This window comes from Heterocephalus glaber, unplaced genomic scaffold (assembly GCF_053883595.1).
Source record: "Heterocephalus glaber isolate CG9 unplaced genomic scaffold, H.glaber_assembly_v1.0 deba00001532, whole genome shotgun sequence".
Taxonomy (NCBI): Eukaryota; Metazoa; Chordata; class Mammalia; order Rodentia; family Bathyergidae; genus Heterocephalus; species Heterocephalus glaber.
This window is the reverse complement of record NW_028258330.1, coordinates 1,480,597-1,495,424: the sequence shown is the minus strand read 5'-3', so window position 1 is coordinate 1,495,424 and position 14,828 is coordinate 1,480,597. Positions and strand designations below refer to the sequence as shown.

The 14,828-nt window shown below is 51.2% G+C and overlaps 1 protein-coding gene and 1 non-coding gene across 2 annotated transcripts; both read left to right on the top strand.

Annotated features, from left to right (window-relative positions):
* Window positions 1-10,821: 10,821 nt before the first annotated feature.
* Window positions 10,822-10,956, top strand: LOC147824615 (small nucleolar RNA SNORA70). Its single transcript, XR_015442119.1, has one exon. It is a non-coding gene; the product is annotated as a small nucleolar RNA SNORA70 (small nucleolar RNA).
* Window positions 10,957-11,017: 61 nt separating this feature from the next.
* Window positions 11,018-11,810, top strand: LOC147824614 (ribosomal protein uL16-like). Its single transcript, XM_087188567.1, has one exon. The coding sequence runs from the start codon at window positions 11,018-11,020 to the stop codon at window positions 11,348-11,350; it is 333 nt and encodes a 110-aa protein (XP_087044693.1). The 3' UTR covers window positions 11,351-11,810.
* The last annotated feature ends 3,018 nt before the right edge of the window (window positions 11,811-14,828 follow it).

Here is a 14,828-nt window from a genome sequence, read left to right as displayed (position 1 = left end):
AACAGCGTCTTTCTGCCCCTTTTATTTTATCCAGACTACTGAGATTAGGGTGGTGGCAAACCAATCAGTGTACTTGTTTAGTAATCACATTCCCTTAATCCCAACATCACACGCTCTAGATTCGCCCACGTTTGAAAAAGCCCTATGACCGCATGAGGCTTTGGAGGGACATCTAAACACAAGCCATAACAACTGTACTGCTTCCTTTGATAAAGTAATGGCTACATGGAGGTTGTTAAAGAAAGAAAAGACACACCGGATGTCACAACCTACTTAGAGATGCCCACCTCCGCTTGTCAGGTGACATCAACCATGGTTGGTTAAAGGAGCCCCTGCTGAGCCCCACTGAGCTTGGAGACCCAGCTACTAATTCACAGATGGCCCAGGAGATGGAAGACACAGAGATACCATTAGGAAGATCCAGGCTGGGATGCTCTATAGGACAAGTGACCGACATTTTTAACTGGAGGAAGGGGAATGGGGACAGAGAAACTTCAAACTAAAATGGCTCAAGAGACATTGAACTTATCACAGTTTCATACTTAATTTGGATCCTGATTCAAACAGACAAGCTATAAAAATTGTGCGTAGAAAAATCTGGATAATATGAACTCTAATTGGACATCTGATGATGGTTATTTTTTAGGAATGTTAATACTGTTGGTTATATTTTTAATGATTTTTTACTTGGGATATTTTCTGAAACATTTGCTAATGAATTATTATCCTGTCTGGGATTTGTTTCTAAGCAGTCAGCTGGTGGGTAGAGAGGTGCACATGAAATTAGATTTGCTGAAAGTTGAACATAAGGAGGCTGGGTGATCAGTGGAAAGTATTAAATTATTAATTATTACTACAGTAGCCAATGGAATTTCTGTGAGTGTTTGAAAATGCCCATTTTAAAAAGTTAAAACTGCAAGCAAAACAGTGGCAAAGCACACCCTTTTAGTGACTGCTCCTTTCTTTCCCTGAAGACTCACACACACATAGAAAGCCTTGGAGAAATCAAATCTGCTCTGAGAACAAATCTTCCCTAGCTGACTGCGCTGGAACACACGCATCACGAGGCACAAGCAGCTCCACATGGAATGAGGTTGGGATGGTGCAGAAGCTGCCCTTCTCCCAGACTGTCATCCGAGGCTGTCATCTGAGGCTGGCCCTTACAACCTGCAGAAGGCTGGCTCAATGCTGTGAAACTGCACCTCTGAATGAAGGGAGTTTCTGTTGATGCAAAAACCGTTTTTGGAAACTGCTTTGTTTCCTAAGCTGAGCACTGATTAACCTGTATGATTCCATGTCAGCTCCCAGTGAATAGAACTGTGGGAGGAGACATGGTTACCAGGTGGTGAGGTCAGGGCTGGGAGAAGGATCATGTGCTGACTGCTCAGCCCGTGATAGGCATTGGCAGTGCCTCTGGATGGTTCACATCACATGTTGCTCCTCCAGCTCTCGGGTCAAGCTGTAACAACACTGCCAATGTCCCTGGGGCTGCTGAAGTCCTCCAGGTGAGCTCATACCTGGCTGCCCCCTAGCTTGCTCAACCCAGTTCAGTGGATCAGAAAGGAACTCACCACAGAACCAGGGCTCCTTCTGGGATGGCAGTGAGGCTGCCAGTCATGGTGAATTCCGATACAAGTGTTCACATCTCTGAGGCTGGCTGTGGGAAGGGTCTGTGACCATTCCCCTTACTGGTGGGGACACGGGGTATGCAGAAACCCTGGGCCAGGGCAGAGGCTGAGGGGGGTCCTGAGCTCCGGGCCTCAGACAGTCAGGCTGGGGATTCACCAGCTGCTGGGGACACTGAGTTGTGACATCCCGAGTGTGTCACTAGGAGGTTCTTCCATGGTAAGGCAGTCACAGAAAGCTCCTCATGAGAATTCTGTCTGGGCAATACCCAGCCTCCCCATGCCCAGCACTATGTGGTGGGTCCCAGGCTGTCACCTCCACTCTCCAGGAAACATATCTCATGTCACTGAGCCCATCCTGTGTCCTGTGGGGGGGTCACCTCTGCCAGGGCCAGGCCCCACCTGCTCAACCAGGCTGCTGAGTGGGGTATGGGGAGATGGGGAGATGAGAGCAGCCCCAAACCAGGCACAATTCTGAGCCTTGAAATCTTGAAGTCCCTGAGCTTTAAACTCCTGAAAATCATAATCTCAAAAGAGTAAAATCCCAAATGTCCAAATCTTGACAGTCAAATTCCCAAAGCCTCAATTCCCACTGCAGAAGAAACAACCCATTTAAGAAGGCTGCAAAGCAGAGTACAAAAGCCATATGGAGGCTCATACCAGAAAGAAGAGGATGAATTTTTAGCTAACTTTTTTTTTGGGTACCGGGGATCAAACTCTGAACTTTACGCTTTCGAGTCAGGTGGTGGAATCACTGAGCTAAATCCTCAGCCCTTAGCTAACTTTTTCATCACAACATAGACTGGTTTCATATTTGTCTTTCTTCCCCTCTTATAATCACTTTCTTTTTTATAAAAATTGAGGTTTCTAGGATTTTGGCTTTTAGGACTCAATATTTGGAATTATGAATTCAAGATTTTACCTTCTAGAGGCTGAAACTGAGTAGCCCCTATGCTGTGGCCTTTCTTCTGTCCCGATACCAGAGACATAAACTCAAGGGCCCTGGTTACAATACAAATAATTGGAAATGCCTACATTTTAAAATAGTCACTATCTCTGCTCTAACCTATTTACTGTAAGTTTCCCTAGTTTATTCTTCATCAAACTGCACATAACACCCAGATCATGAGATTCCTGACAACTTCACCATCCACTCTGGCAATGAGTGCCCCCCCCAGCACAGTGCCCGGCCGGCCACCCTGAGAGGCCCTGGTTCTGGGGACCCACTGGGCAGAGGAGTGGTCAATCAGGGGTGCCCAGTCCTTAGTTGCAGGGGACGCACATGCCTAAGAGTAAAATAGTAAAACCTGAAAATGTTAGCACAGGGGTCATGCAGGCCACACTGGGCTCAGCCCCCATAGACAGACAGGGGGTGCACCTTCCACCTGCTCCAGCTGCGATCCATGCCTGATACAGAAGGACAGAATCTACTCTGCAGGCCAGCACCTTCCTCTACTGACAAGAATGGGGCTCTCAGGAAGCTTGTCACACTGCTCCTTCTGGGAGAATCAAGGCAGGAAAGCTGGGTCCACCCCGCCTGCAGCTGTTGCTTATAACACCCACAGTACTCATCTGTCTTATCTGTCTGCCAGGCCAGCTCCACCCCTGAAGCACCTGGGTCCTCCTGGGCATGGGCCTTTGCTGAGCTCCTGAGGATCAAGCAGGCAGGAGAGCTGGGTGGGTGTGGCACACAGCTCACAAGATACACGCAAGATACACCAGAAAACAGGTTCTGGCAAAGTGTGAGTGGAGGGAGCAGGGAAAGCAGTGTGCCCGCTCTGCACCAGGCTGGTCCCTGGGGCTGTGCACTGCGGAGCACAGAGCTGGGACCATGTTGCAGGTGCAATTTTTCTCCTCAACGATTCCTACTTTTAAAAAGGCAACAAGACAGGAACTCAGCAATGCCGGGCTGTGAAAAGGCTGGTGACAAGTTTAAAGCCTCAGAGGAGGTGCAGCTCAGGGACAGAGCACGTGCGAGGCCCTAGGTCCCCTCCCCAGCTCTGTAAGGAAGAAAATCAGAAACATAGCCTTGAGAGAGCCCGTTTTACCTAACCTCAGCTTTCAAATTATGTACCACTAGAGTATTAATGGCATCTGCATAAATAGCAAGAGGCAAATTGACTTTTAAAACTGTTGTATGCAGACTTATCAGCAGCATGACTTCACCGTCACCCCAGCTGCACCACCCTGTTGACTGACAGTGACATTACAGACTCTCCTGGGCCTCCTTTCAGTCACCTTGACTGGGCAATAACCCTTATTGCTTGGAAAAGCCCTGTGAGTCACGTGAGTCCAACAGGCACAAAGCATTACTAGGCGACCCCCCGCCCCACCACGTGGTGACAATTGAGTGCCCATGCCTCCCCGGAATGGAGGGAGAAGCTGGCTTCAGGTGAGAGGGGTGAGGACAGCCAAGTCCTCACTGTGCATCCAGGTCCCAGGGGCCTGCAGTGGATGGCAGAGTCCAGGGTTCACAAGGTTATTCCAACTCCAGAAGGATGGAAATCCCCCGCCTCCCCCAGATGTTTGTGGGATGTGGGCTTCCTGCCCTGCAGCTGGTCCTCAAGGCTCCTAAAGTTTATACTCAGATGCATATCCACTGAAGTCCCCTAACTATTCATAGCTCCTGTACAGGATTTGTCATTCTATCTCTTAGTGCTCTCTCAAGCTCAAAGAGAGGTGCCTGGGAATCTTGTTTGCCTCTTCCACCCTTGCCACTTAATTCTGGGCCTTTTGAAAAAAATGTGTCAGAAGATAAAGAAATGGGCCTCAGATGTTATCAAAACACCTTCAGCATTTCCTATGGCCTTGGACTGCCCCAAACCTGCTTCACCAAGTGGGCTCATAACTGGATGCTGGGTTGCCTTTGTCAAGGGAAGAGAAGGGAAGGTCTTTTGCCCTGGAGAATTTGGCAGTCAGGCTTCTCATTTGCATGCGTTTCAGTTGTGATCTGAATGCTTTTCACCTTTCCCTGAGCTCCTCTTCCTCAGCATCCAACTCCGGGCAGAGCAGGCTCTTTCAGGAAGTCAGGGATGGCATAGCTCTAAAGTCACAGGTCAGGGAGCAGAAGCTGGTTTTGTGTTATTTTCTGAACAGAATACTTTTTTCTTGGGTGCTGGGGAGGGAGCCCAGGGCCTCCTGTACACTAAGCACATGCTCTACCACTGAGCTCCACCCCAGCCCTTGTTGTGCTGTTTCCTAACTGAAAACTCAGCCAGCAGCTAAACTTTGCAAATTTTTTTTTTGGTACCGGGGATTGAAGTCGGGACCTTGCACTTTCGAGGCAGGCGCTGGAACCACTGAGCTAAATCCCCGGCCCACTTTGCAAATTTTTAATATAAACATTTCACTGTGGATACATATCCAAGTGTGTCCTAAATAGAGGAGCAGCCTCACATCCAGAGGGTGTGGTACACTCTTAACCAAATAATTAAAGTTCAAGTTGGGTAGCATAGGGGTACAGACCTATAACCCTAGCACTCTGGAAGGCTGAGGCAGGAAGATCAAGTTCAAGCCCATCCTGGGCAACTTAGTGACTTAGCTAGACCATGTCTTAAACTTTAAAATTCTTTTCAAAGGGCTGGGATTGTGGCTCAATGGGAAGCTTTTGAGTTCAATCCATAGTACTACAAAAAAAGGAGGAGGAAGAGGAGGAGAAGAAGGAAGGAAAAAGGGAGAGAGGGAAGGAGGGAGGGAGGGAAGAAACAAGAGAAAAGAAAAGAAGCAAAGCCTTCTATGGAGAGAGCTGCATGAAGCCTCTTGCAGACGGTCATTCCCATGCTCCAGCTGCAGCGAACCTCAAGGTCATTGGCTGTGATCCCTCATTCCACAAGTGTGAAATCAGGTCCAGAAAGTTTAAGTAACTGAACCAAGTTGAAATATCTGGTAGACTACAAAAGTCAAACTAGAAACCATGACATACATGCATGTGTATGTGTGTGCAAGTGTGTACTCACGTATGTATTTGCCTGTGTGCCTTTGTGTGTGCTCACATATGTGAACCATTGTGCTTTTCTCCACATAACTGCTCTTCAGGGAGCCTATCTTGAGGGAATGATCTGAATTATAAAACTTGCATTAGTGGCATGGAACCATTACTGTAACAAAGACAGAATATCGTATTAATCCAACAATAATGATATGGTTAAGTTCACTGTCCTGTAACCGCATGATGATGTGTTGAGCAAAAATTAAATTGTGCTGGCCTACAGTCTATACATGGCCAGGGCAACTTTTTCTCCCAGTGTTCAGCAGGAGAAACCTCGCTTCCAGACTGCAGATTGCCCTAGCTGAGGAGGCACCCAGAAACCCGCTGAACAGCCTCAAGGACCCTCCTGGGGGCAGCACACGGACGGCTTTTGGTCTCAAATAGCTCCCCATCTTTTCTAACTTTCTATACAATTATAGATAGTACATTTTATTTTTATACAAATGTGTGTAGTATTTTATTCCTCTTTTTTTTTTTTTTTTGGTTGTTGTTGTTTGGTACCAGGGATCGAACTCTGCAAGGCAGGCGGCAGAACCACTGAGCTAAATCCCCAGCCTGATAGTGCATTTTTAAACTGGAATGAACACAACTTTGTCACTAGAGATATGCTCGCAGCCCTGACCTGGGGCATTTGGGGACTTTGCCTGTCTCGAAGCTCTGGCTTGGCACCTGTGCAGGGGGGTCTCTTTGTTGTAGAGTCTGCAGCTTTACTCCACACCCCACATGCAGCTGGTCATCCGGGAGAGCTGTTTCCTGGCTTTCTTGGCCTCTCTCCCTGCCACAACTGAGTGGCCTCATGTGTGTGGTGGCAGACCTCAGGTAAATGCCCCACACCCCAAGAGTGCCTCTTACCCTGGATGTCCCTGACCTTGAATTCCTCTTTGTTTACTTCCCTGATGCAAGAGGAGAATTCTCAAGCCTCTAGCCTCCACTCTGAGCTCCATGGCCCCAGCGAGGGCCCTCTCCCTGGAGAAGGCCCAGCTGTGGCCTGGGCAGCAGCAGCAGCAGCAGGCCTGGGCCTCCTCCTGGCATCTCCCTTGGGGACACAGTTCTGGCACATGGACAGGTCTAATCCACAGTCACCTGGGTGAGGTCTGGGGGGCCATGGGAAAACTGTGAGTTGCTGGCATCTCCTCTTCCTTCTCTGAACTTGGAGGTGCTTGCTCTGGGAGGGCAACAGCCCAAGTCCTTCATTAGTGGTCATGCTATGTTAGAAGGGGATTGGCCACATCCTCTCTTCTGACTAAGACAGTGATCCTGCCCACAGCACTGAATCTGCAGCTATAGAAAGTCCTCCCTGAAAGATGGGGCAGGGACCCAGAGAAAGCAAGCATTCCGTGTCAGGGAAGTTATTTCCAGGAGCTTTGAAACACTCAGGAAAATGCACCTGCTGTGCACTGGGACCACTGCAGACACATCTCCAATCTGCTCTCCTGGTGCTTTCAGGACAAATCAGGTGCTCTGCCAGGTAAGCAATGCATCAGTAAGATTGCAGGTGAGGAGGGGACAGGTATGCAGAGAGTCAGGGTGATGATGGTCCAGCCCACCCAGCTGGGGAAGCAATGCTGAGGGCAGGCAGCATGCTCTTCAGGGAGAGCACAGGCAAAGGCTGGATCTGGAAGTGGAGCAGAAGCTTCCAGGTGAGAAGGCAGGCGGGGGAGGGGGGCGCGGGCTCGGGGTGGGCCCTCTATACCCAGAGGGCGCAGGATAGGAAGCAGGAGTAGTGGTCACTGCCATTCAGATTAAGGCCCTGGGAGCCATGGGTGGGCTGGGCCAGCTTGGGGCTCCAGGCTGGGAGAGGGCAGCATGGGGCAGCAGAGCTGTCAAGATGCACATTTGAACCCTAAGATCCTCTTCTACTGAATCAGGACCTCAGATTCTGCACAGCCTTCTCTTTTGAGAAGTGCTGGCCTAGCAGAAAATCTTCCTGCCTTTTCACAGGAAAGCCCAGAGCCCATGATAACCAGTGAGGATTCTATGGTTTGCAGCACACAAGGTCACCAGGGCCAGGCGTGGGGCCTGCCAGTCGGGCTCAGGGACCTCTCATGTTCAGTCACTGGGAAACCCATGACCCTTGCTCCAAGGCCACTTCCAATTTCCTTTGTCATACTCTGAGGCCCAAGCTCCCTCTTTGCCATGGTTTGACGTGCACACTGAGACGTAGGGTCACAGGGCAGAGGAAGCAAGTTGGGAACTGATGAGTCCTGCCCAACTCTAGCTTTCTGCCCTTTGCCCCAGAGACAAGCGCCCCACCAGCCAGGCCTAGGTGAAGGGCCTTTGAGGGAGATACATACAATGGAGGAACAGAAGGACCAGGACCTTCTGAGCCTTGGGCTATTCAGACACCTTCTGGATGCTTGGAAACAGACTAGGAAGAGAGCTCAAATTCGCTGGCTGTGGTCACTGAACTCAGCACCAGGACAATTGGGGCCTGCTGCCACCCACACCTAGAGGGAACTTGCCACCAGCAAACCTCCCAAGGATACCTGTCCTCAGTGTCTGAAATGCCCTAGAATCTAAAACTTTGTGAGCATCGACATAGTATACAGATAGGAGAGTCACCCCATCCCTCTTGACAGGCCCAAGTCAATGGGGATGCTATGAAGAGGTTACCTGTGGGCCTGGAAGGTAAAGTGCATGTGAAATGTAAATAACCTAAATGACTGGTTAGACTTAGACCCCACCCCCAAGACAACTTACTAGGCTTATGCAGATATTCCAAAAGTCTGAAAAAATTCATAATCCAACACCCTCTGGTTGCAAGCAATTTGGGTGCTCAACCTGAACCACAGACTGTGGCTGACCCACCAGGAACTGATTTCTTCGCAGCAACCTTGGTGGCTGAAAGTCTGAGCTCAGAAGTACCTGGTGTCCCCAGACCTCACTCCCGGGCCTGCAGTGCCATCTCCTCCCTGCGTCTTTCCTCTGTGTCTGTGACCAAATCCCTTGCTCTAAGGACATAAGGTGTGTTGGAAGAGGGTCCATCAGAGACCTCATTTCAGTGTGACCCCCCCAAAAGGGCTCATCTCTCATCAATCCCAAGGGATGGATCTCCCCCAACCTCTTATGCCCAGCTTCCTGGAGTGCAGAGTGGGGGAATCCAGCCTTGCCTTCCATGGTCAGGCTCCTCTCCAGCCACTGGAGCCCACACAGCTCATGGGGTGGACAACCTGGGCAGTAGCACAGAATGTGGGCCCAGCCACAGGTGAGTTCAGCCCTCATACTCTTAGTCACCACTGCCTGCACCTGTTCTTTACCAAGTCAGCCCCGAGAGGCTCCAGGTGGTGAGCAGCCATGACTCTACTCCCGCGCTGTATTGTAACACTGACGCCAGAGATGCTCCAAAACCACAAGCGGAGGCTGTGGTCAGGCGTCTGAGGTGCTGGAAATGCTCAGCTCTTCTGCGGTTGTGTGGGCTGTAGCTGTCCCTATCCCTAGGCCTCTCCCCCAGGAACCCTGGGACTCTGAGGAGGAGGTGGCCTCGAATAATCTGGGATCCTACTAGAAATGCTGAGCATCTCTGTCAGGACGGAGGCTGGAGCGGGCTGAGCAGTTGGCAGTGTGAGCCCAGCTCAGAACCACACACACACACACACACACACACACACACACAAAATGATCCCTCGTCATGCTGTGAGGAGCTGGCCCTCAGCCTCTGCCTCCGGCCTCCTCTGTCACATGCTCTGCCCCAGGCCCTGGCAGTCCAGGAGGCCCGCTGGGACACACCTGGGACTACATGGCCATTGCCGACCTCCATGGTCCTCACCGGGATGGGTGGGTAATGACGCAGACTCCCGGAAGCCAGAGCTGATTAACATCACTGCAGAGGATGAGCCAGCACCCTTCAGCAGCACTTTGGTTTCTTTGGGGCATCTCAAGGGTGGGTCTGAACTTTCTGCTTCTCTCAACCACGGGAAAAAGGACTTCGGGCTTCAGGGATCCAAATACAAGCATACGCCTCCAGCTCTGGTCACCACGCTCTCAATGGCAAACGCAGGCCACGGTGGGGAAGACAGCAGCACTGCCCTCTATCACGCGCCTCTCTTGCAGCTCAGCCTGGCCACCTGCCAAGTCTATCACCCCAGAGACTAAGTTGCCACTTTCTTGCCACATGAATTGGTTTTTCCAATGTTTCTCTTTTTTTGTTGTTTTTGTTTTTGTTTTGTTTGAGACAGTATCTCACTATATAGTTCAGGCTGGTCTCTAACTCTCGGCAATCCTCGCGCCTCAGCCTCCAGAGTGCTAGTCACATACATGGTGGGGAGTTGCTGTGTGTGCATAACTCATCTTAATTCCTTTTACAGTGAATTAAAAAAGAAGCTAAGCTGCTTAGACTAAGGCTTCCAAATGTGGAGCCCAGCTGGTAGAAATGGATGTGCATTGCTCTTTTATGGACAGTGTTGTCCGGTGGCCAGTGCAGTGCACAACACTACACTGCAGGACCCCAGCTGGCCACCATCCCATACCAAGGACAGGGACAAGTCCTGATGCTCAGCTGTTAAGAGTGCCACTAGGTCTTTCTTACTCCAAGACCCTCTAGATGATCCTGTATCAAGAATACAGCCATTTTCAAGGAAGAAAATAATGGAGGAGATTTTATGCTATTAACTACATACATCTGCTTTAAGACTCACTTTTGGGTGAGGATGTGAAGAAAGAGGGGGTTTTACACACTGTGAGTGGGAATGTAAATTAGTGTAGCCTTTACGTAAGTAAAACTGTGAAACCTTAGTAACCTAAAAGTGCAATGGCCGCATGGTCTTGCAATTCTCCCACTGGCCACATATACCAAAATGAAATCATCAGCCCAAAAACAACCTACTCCCCGGTTTGTTGTAGTCCTACTCACAAATGCTAAATAGGGAATCAGCCCAGGTGCCTTCCAGTGGGTGAGTGGGTAAAGAAAGAGTGGAATATGCAATAGGATTACAGTCAGCTATAAAAAAAATGAAATCCTATCATTTGCATAACAGGAAGACACAGGAAGTCAGAACAAGCCAGAAATTGAATGACAAATGCCACGTGCTCTCACTCATCTGTGGAAACCAGTAGGCCAACTTTAGGAAGAATGGAGTAGAGTAGGGGTCACTGGGGACTAGGGGGAGATGGGGAACAGAAAGAAGTTCAGTAACAGGTGCCAGAAATGCAGAGTGGCTGGGTGACTGCCGGTTCTTCCCTAGCACAGCAGGGTAACAATTGGCTAAAACACTGCAGTCATTTAAGCCAACTGGGTTCCTCTGCTGGTAGGTGCCCAGTGTGCAGTGACTGCAAACAGCAATCTCCTCGGTAGTGTATGTGGCCTGTTGCTTGTATGGGCTGCCCTAAGGGACCTTGGAGACACTGCTTCCAGGAGGATGTTCATTATCTGACCTCCTGCTGTCCCCAAACCAGGCTACAGACAGGCATGCAAGGTGCCTTTGAGAAGCCCCAGGGCACAGTGGCAAGGGTTCACGAAGGACAGGTGATCATGTCCATTCCCACCAAGCTGCAGAACAAGGAACATGTGATCAAGTCCTTACATAGGGCCAAGTTCAAGTTCCCTGGCCACCAGAAGATTCACATCTCCAAGAAGTGGGGCTTCACCAAGTTCAATGCAAATGAATTTAAAGACATGGCTACCGAGAAGTGCCTTATCCCTGATGGCTGTGGGATGAAATACATCCCGAACTACGGTCCCCTGGACAAGTGGTGGCCTTACACTCCTGAAGGCTTCCACTGTGCCACCCCTCCCCCCTAACAAGTTCATCAATAAATCTTATTCTGCCCAGCCCAAATTGGCTAAACCAGCCCGTAGTGTATTTCAGAATGGCTAGAAGAGTGCAAACCCCAACACACTCATAAACATGGTTGCTAGCTATCGTTACCTTGGCTTGATTATTACTTGCTGTTTACAGGTATTGAACTACCATAATGTGCCCACTGAAGAAGTACCAAAAACAATGCAAAAACGATCCACCTTAGGCTGATGGTGTGGCTCGCTTGTAGAGCACTTGCCTAGCACATGTGAGTTCCTGAGGTTCTAGGGTTGATCCCTGTGTGACTGAAGAGGAGGAGGGGAGGAGGACACAGTGCAAATGCAAACAATAGGAGTGAAATGAAAACAGCTCCATGGTGGATGACACCCAGGGGTTCTCCAGCCAGGGTGTTCTCTAACAGATACCAGTAGGGCTAGAAAGCCCAAACCCAAGCAAGTGCAGCAAAAGGGACAGGGATGAGACTTTGCAAGAAGGTGGGGAAACAACACCCTTCCCAGCCTCTCCTCTACCCTGACCCTGGACACCCCAGGGAGCATCCCTGACTGGTACTGATAGAGCGGTACTGGAGTGCTGTGGACTTCTCCTGTCCAGGCTCTTGCTCTCCTGAACAAAGAATTGGCTAGGAAATGAAGCAGCTAGGTTTTACATTTATTAAAGGTAAGAAAAGGGAGAAACAGTGTTCCGAAAGAAGTACTCTGCAGAGTGAATGTAGAGTTAAAGTGGAGAACACAGTGGGCCACTGAGAGAAAAAGAAAGAAGGCAGTGGCCACCATCCTTTATATCCCATTTGGACTTCAGATCTAGGCCATCCTGTCAAAAGCCTGCTTGATCTAATGCCAGAAAAACTAAACCATTCTCTGATTGGCCCCACATATAAGGCTTGGAAGCTGTTCTGCACCTGTGTCCTGGATCTCGGTGATTGACAGGTCATGCCCATTGGCCCAGCCTGTTTGCAACACCTTGATCTTCTGTTTCAGTGCCACTCAGGGCAGAATGGGAACCCCATGGGCACCATACCCTGGGGTCCAAGGGACATGTGGTTGGAGAAAGCAGAATGAGGCAGAGCTGTGTGATCCCCAGGAAGGGAGTCTGCTGTGGAGCCATCTGTCTGCTGAACAGTCCTCCCCTACGGAGGCACAAGTGTGTGGAAACTGTCATGTTTCCCCAGGCTTCCAGTGTTCGAGACTCTGTGATCTATCAGGGAGGACGCAGCTCTTTGAACTGGCCAGCTTCACCCCAGTCAGGGAAAAGTCCCTTCTTCTCTGTTTTTGTCCCTACGTGGACCTCTGAGGAAGGGACAGAACTGTTGGCTGTCCCAGCCCTGGGCTCTCCATAGCCTGGGGCAGACGGGGAATTGGGGAAGGTGGGAGGAGCCACCCCTCCCTCCCCCACCTGGCCCACTCCTGCTCCCGACTGCCATCTGTGCTAGCAGGTACAAACATAGGGTCCCTGGAAACCTAGCTGACATGCCTTTGCGGTAAATCTGCCCATATCAGGAGGAGTCAAAGTTAGAAACAGGAAGTGAATCAGACACACCAGCCCAGAGAGGGCTGTGAGCTGGGAGGAGAAGACCACAGGGCAGATAAATAAACAAGGAGACATGGGCAGCAGGCCCAGTGGGTAAGCAAGCGCCTTCCTTCCTGGCCTGGTACAAAGGCTGCCCCGCACTGGGCACACTCAACAGGCCAGCTACCAAGCCAAGTATGAGCAGCATGCCCAGCCTGGCAACATCAGGGGAGACCCTTCCACTCAGTGCTGAGGATGGAGCTCACTGTCCTGTGACTCCTGCCTGGCCAGGATGCCCACAGCCGCAGACCCTACCCAAGACTGAGGTCAGGGGTGGGCCAGGGGCCTATTCTCATGCGTCCCACAGCTCTGCACATGATGACAAAGTTCATCCTGCTCTACCATCCATCAGTACGAGAACCCTGCTGGTGTCCCTTGGACACTAAGGTGTGGTCCCATGAGGTCCCCACTCTGCCCTGAGTGGCACTGAAGCAGGAGATCAGGGTGTTGCAAACTGGCTGGGCCAGTGGGTGTGACCTGTCAATCATGGAGATCCAGGACACAGGCACAGAACAGCTTCAAGCCCTGCACTTGGGGCCAATCAGCTTTAGACAGGATGCCCTAGATCTGACATCAGAATGGGCCATCTCCCTGCACTGCATGGCAGTCCCCTCCCTGTCCCTAGGGCTCGAGAGGCTTTGTCCCTCCAGATCCCAAGGTTCATGCTGGTTCCCATCCAGCCCTTTCTGTCCCTACCTCTGTCCCCTCTCAGACACTCTTTCCCTACTTCATGCCCATCCTGCCCTAGAGGAAAGACCCCAGGAGACAGGGCCCTGCCCCCACCTCAATGCCAGCACCCAGATCCATCCTCGAGGGAAACGAATGCCAGGTGAGTGGGGACATCAAGGAGCTTCTGTTAAGGAGCAGAGCCTAGGTCTCCTGTCACCCGCATGCTGCCCACAGGCTCAGCCACTAGGAGCTCGAGGACAAACCCTCCCAGCCAGGATGCATTGTGACCCTGATGCCAACAGCCAGGCCCACCTGATGTCCTTACCCTCTGGCACCACTGGCAGCTACCAGAGGTATGGGGCCTCTCCTTGGGCTGCAGGGCCCATGTGGTGGGGCTGGTCACAGAACTGGTTCTGAGCACTGAAGACAGCCCAGGGGAGACTTCTCTGTCCTGAGACAGCACCAACAGACCCTGAGAGCCACACACTTTCACTGCTTCCTCCTCTGCCAGTCCCACTCCCTACTGCTCCCTCACCATGGCCTCCCAGGCCACCTCCCAAATACTCAGCTTATACTGAATCCTTGCCCCAGGCTCTGCTTGGAGTGGGCAGGTGAGACACTAGCTAAGAGAGCAGAGCTCTGGAACATGCACCCAGCAAAACCACAGGGTCCTTCGGGTTTCTCAGCAGAGCCCACAACTCCTCTGGCCTTGGGTCCTGCCACTATGCCAGGAGGCTCCTGGGAGGGCATCCAGGCCCAGCAGCTCCAGCTCCCTTGGTCCCTGTGTGCTGCTGATGGTCAGAGCCCCTGCTGAAAGACATGACTCCCAAAGGTTTTCTTCACTGCCTGTGTGGCCCGGAAGTGTGAGCCTGGCGAGAGGGATCCCTGGTTCCCTGGGGCTGGGAGTAACAGGCTGGCATGTCCCCCCACACTGCACAGTCAACCTGGGCTGGCATGAGAGAGGTTTGCCATCACTGACATTTATTGGTGAGAGACTTGAATCCAAGACCTGGACCTCCTGACAGGTGGCACACATTGCTCACCACAGGGACACCATCTGGTGTGACCCACATAGGATGCAGAGGTGCCTGCCCGGCTGGCCAGCCTCCCTATCCCTGGGCACTGGATGCACTGGGGCCCTGTCTAACCTTCCTGACTGGACCTTTGCCTCCTGTGTTGGAGACAAGAAACACTGAGGCTGAGACACACAGATGTCCTAGGTCC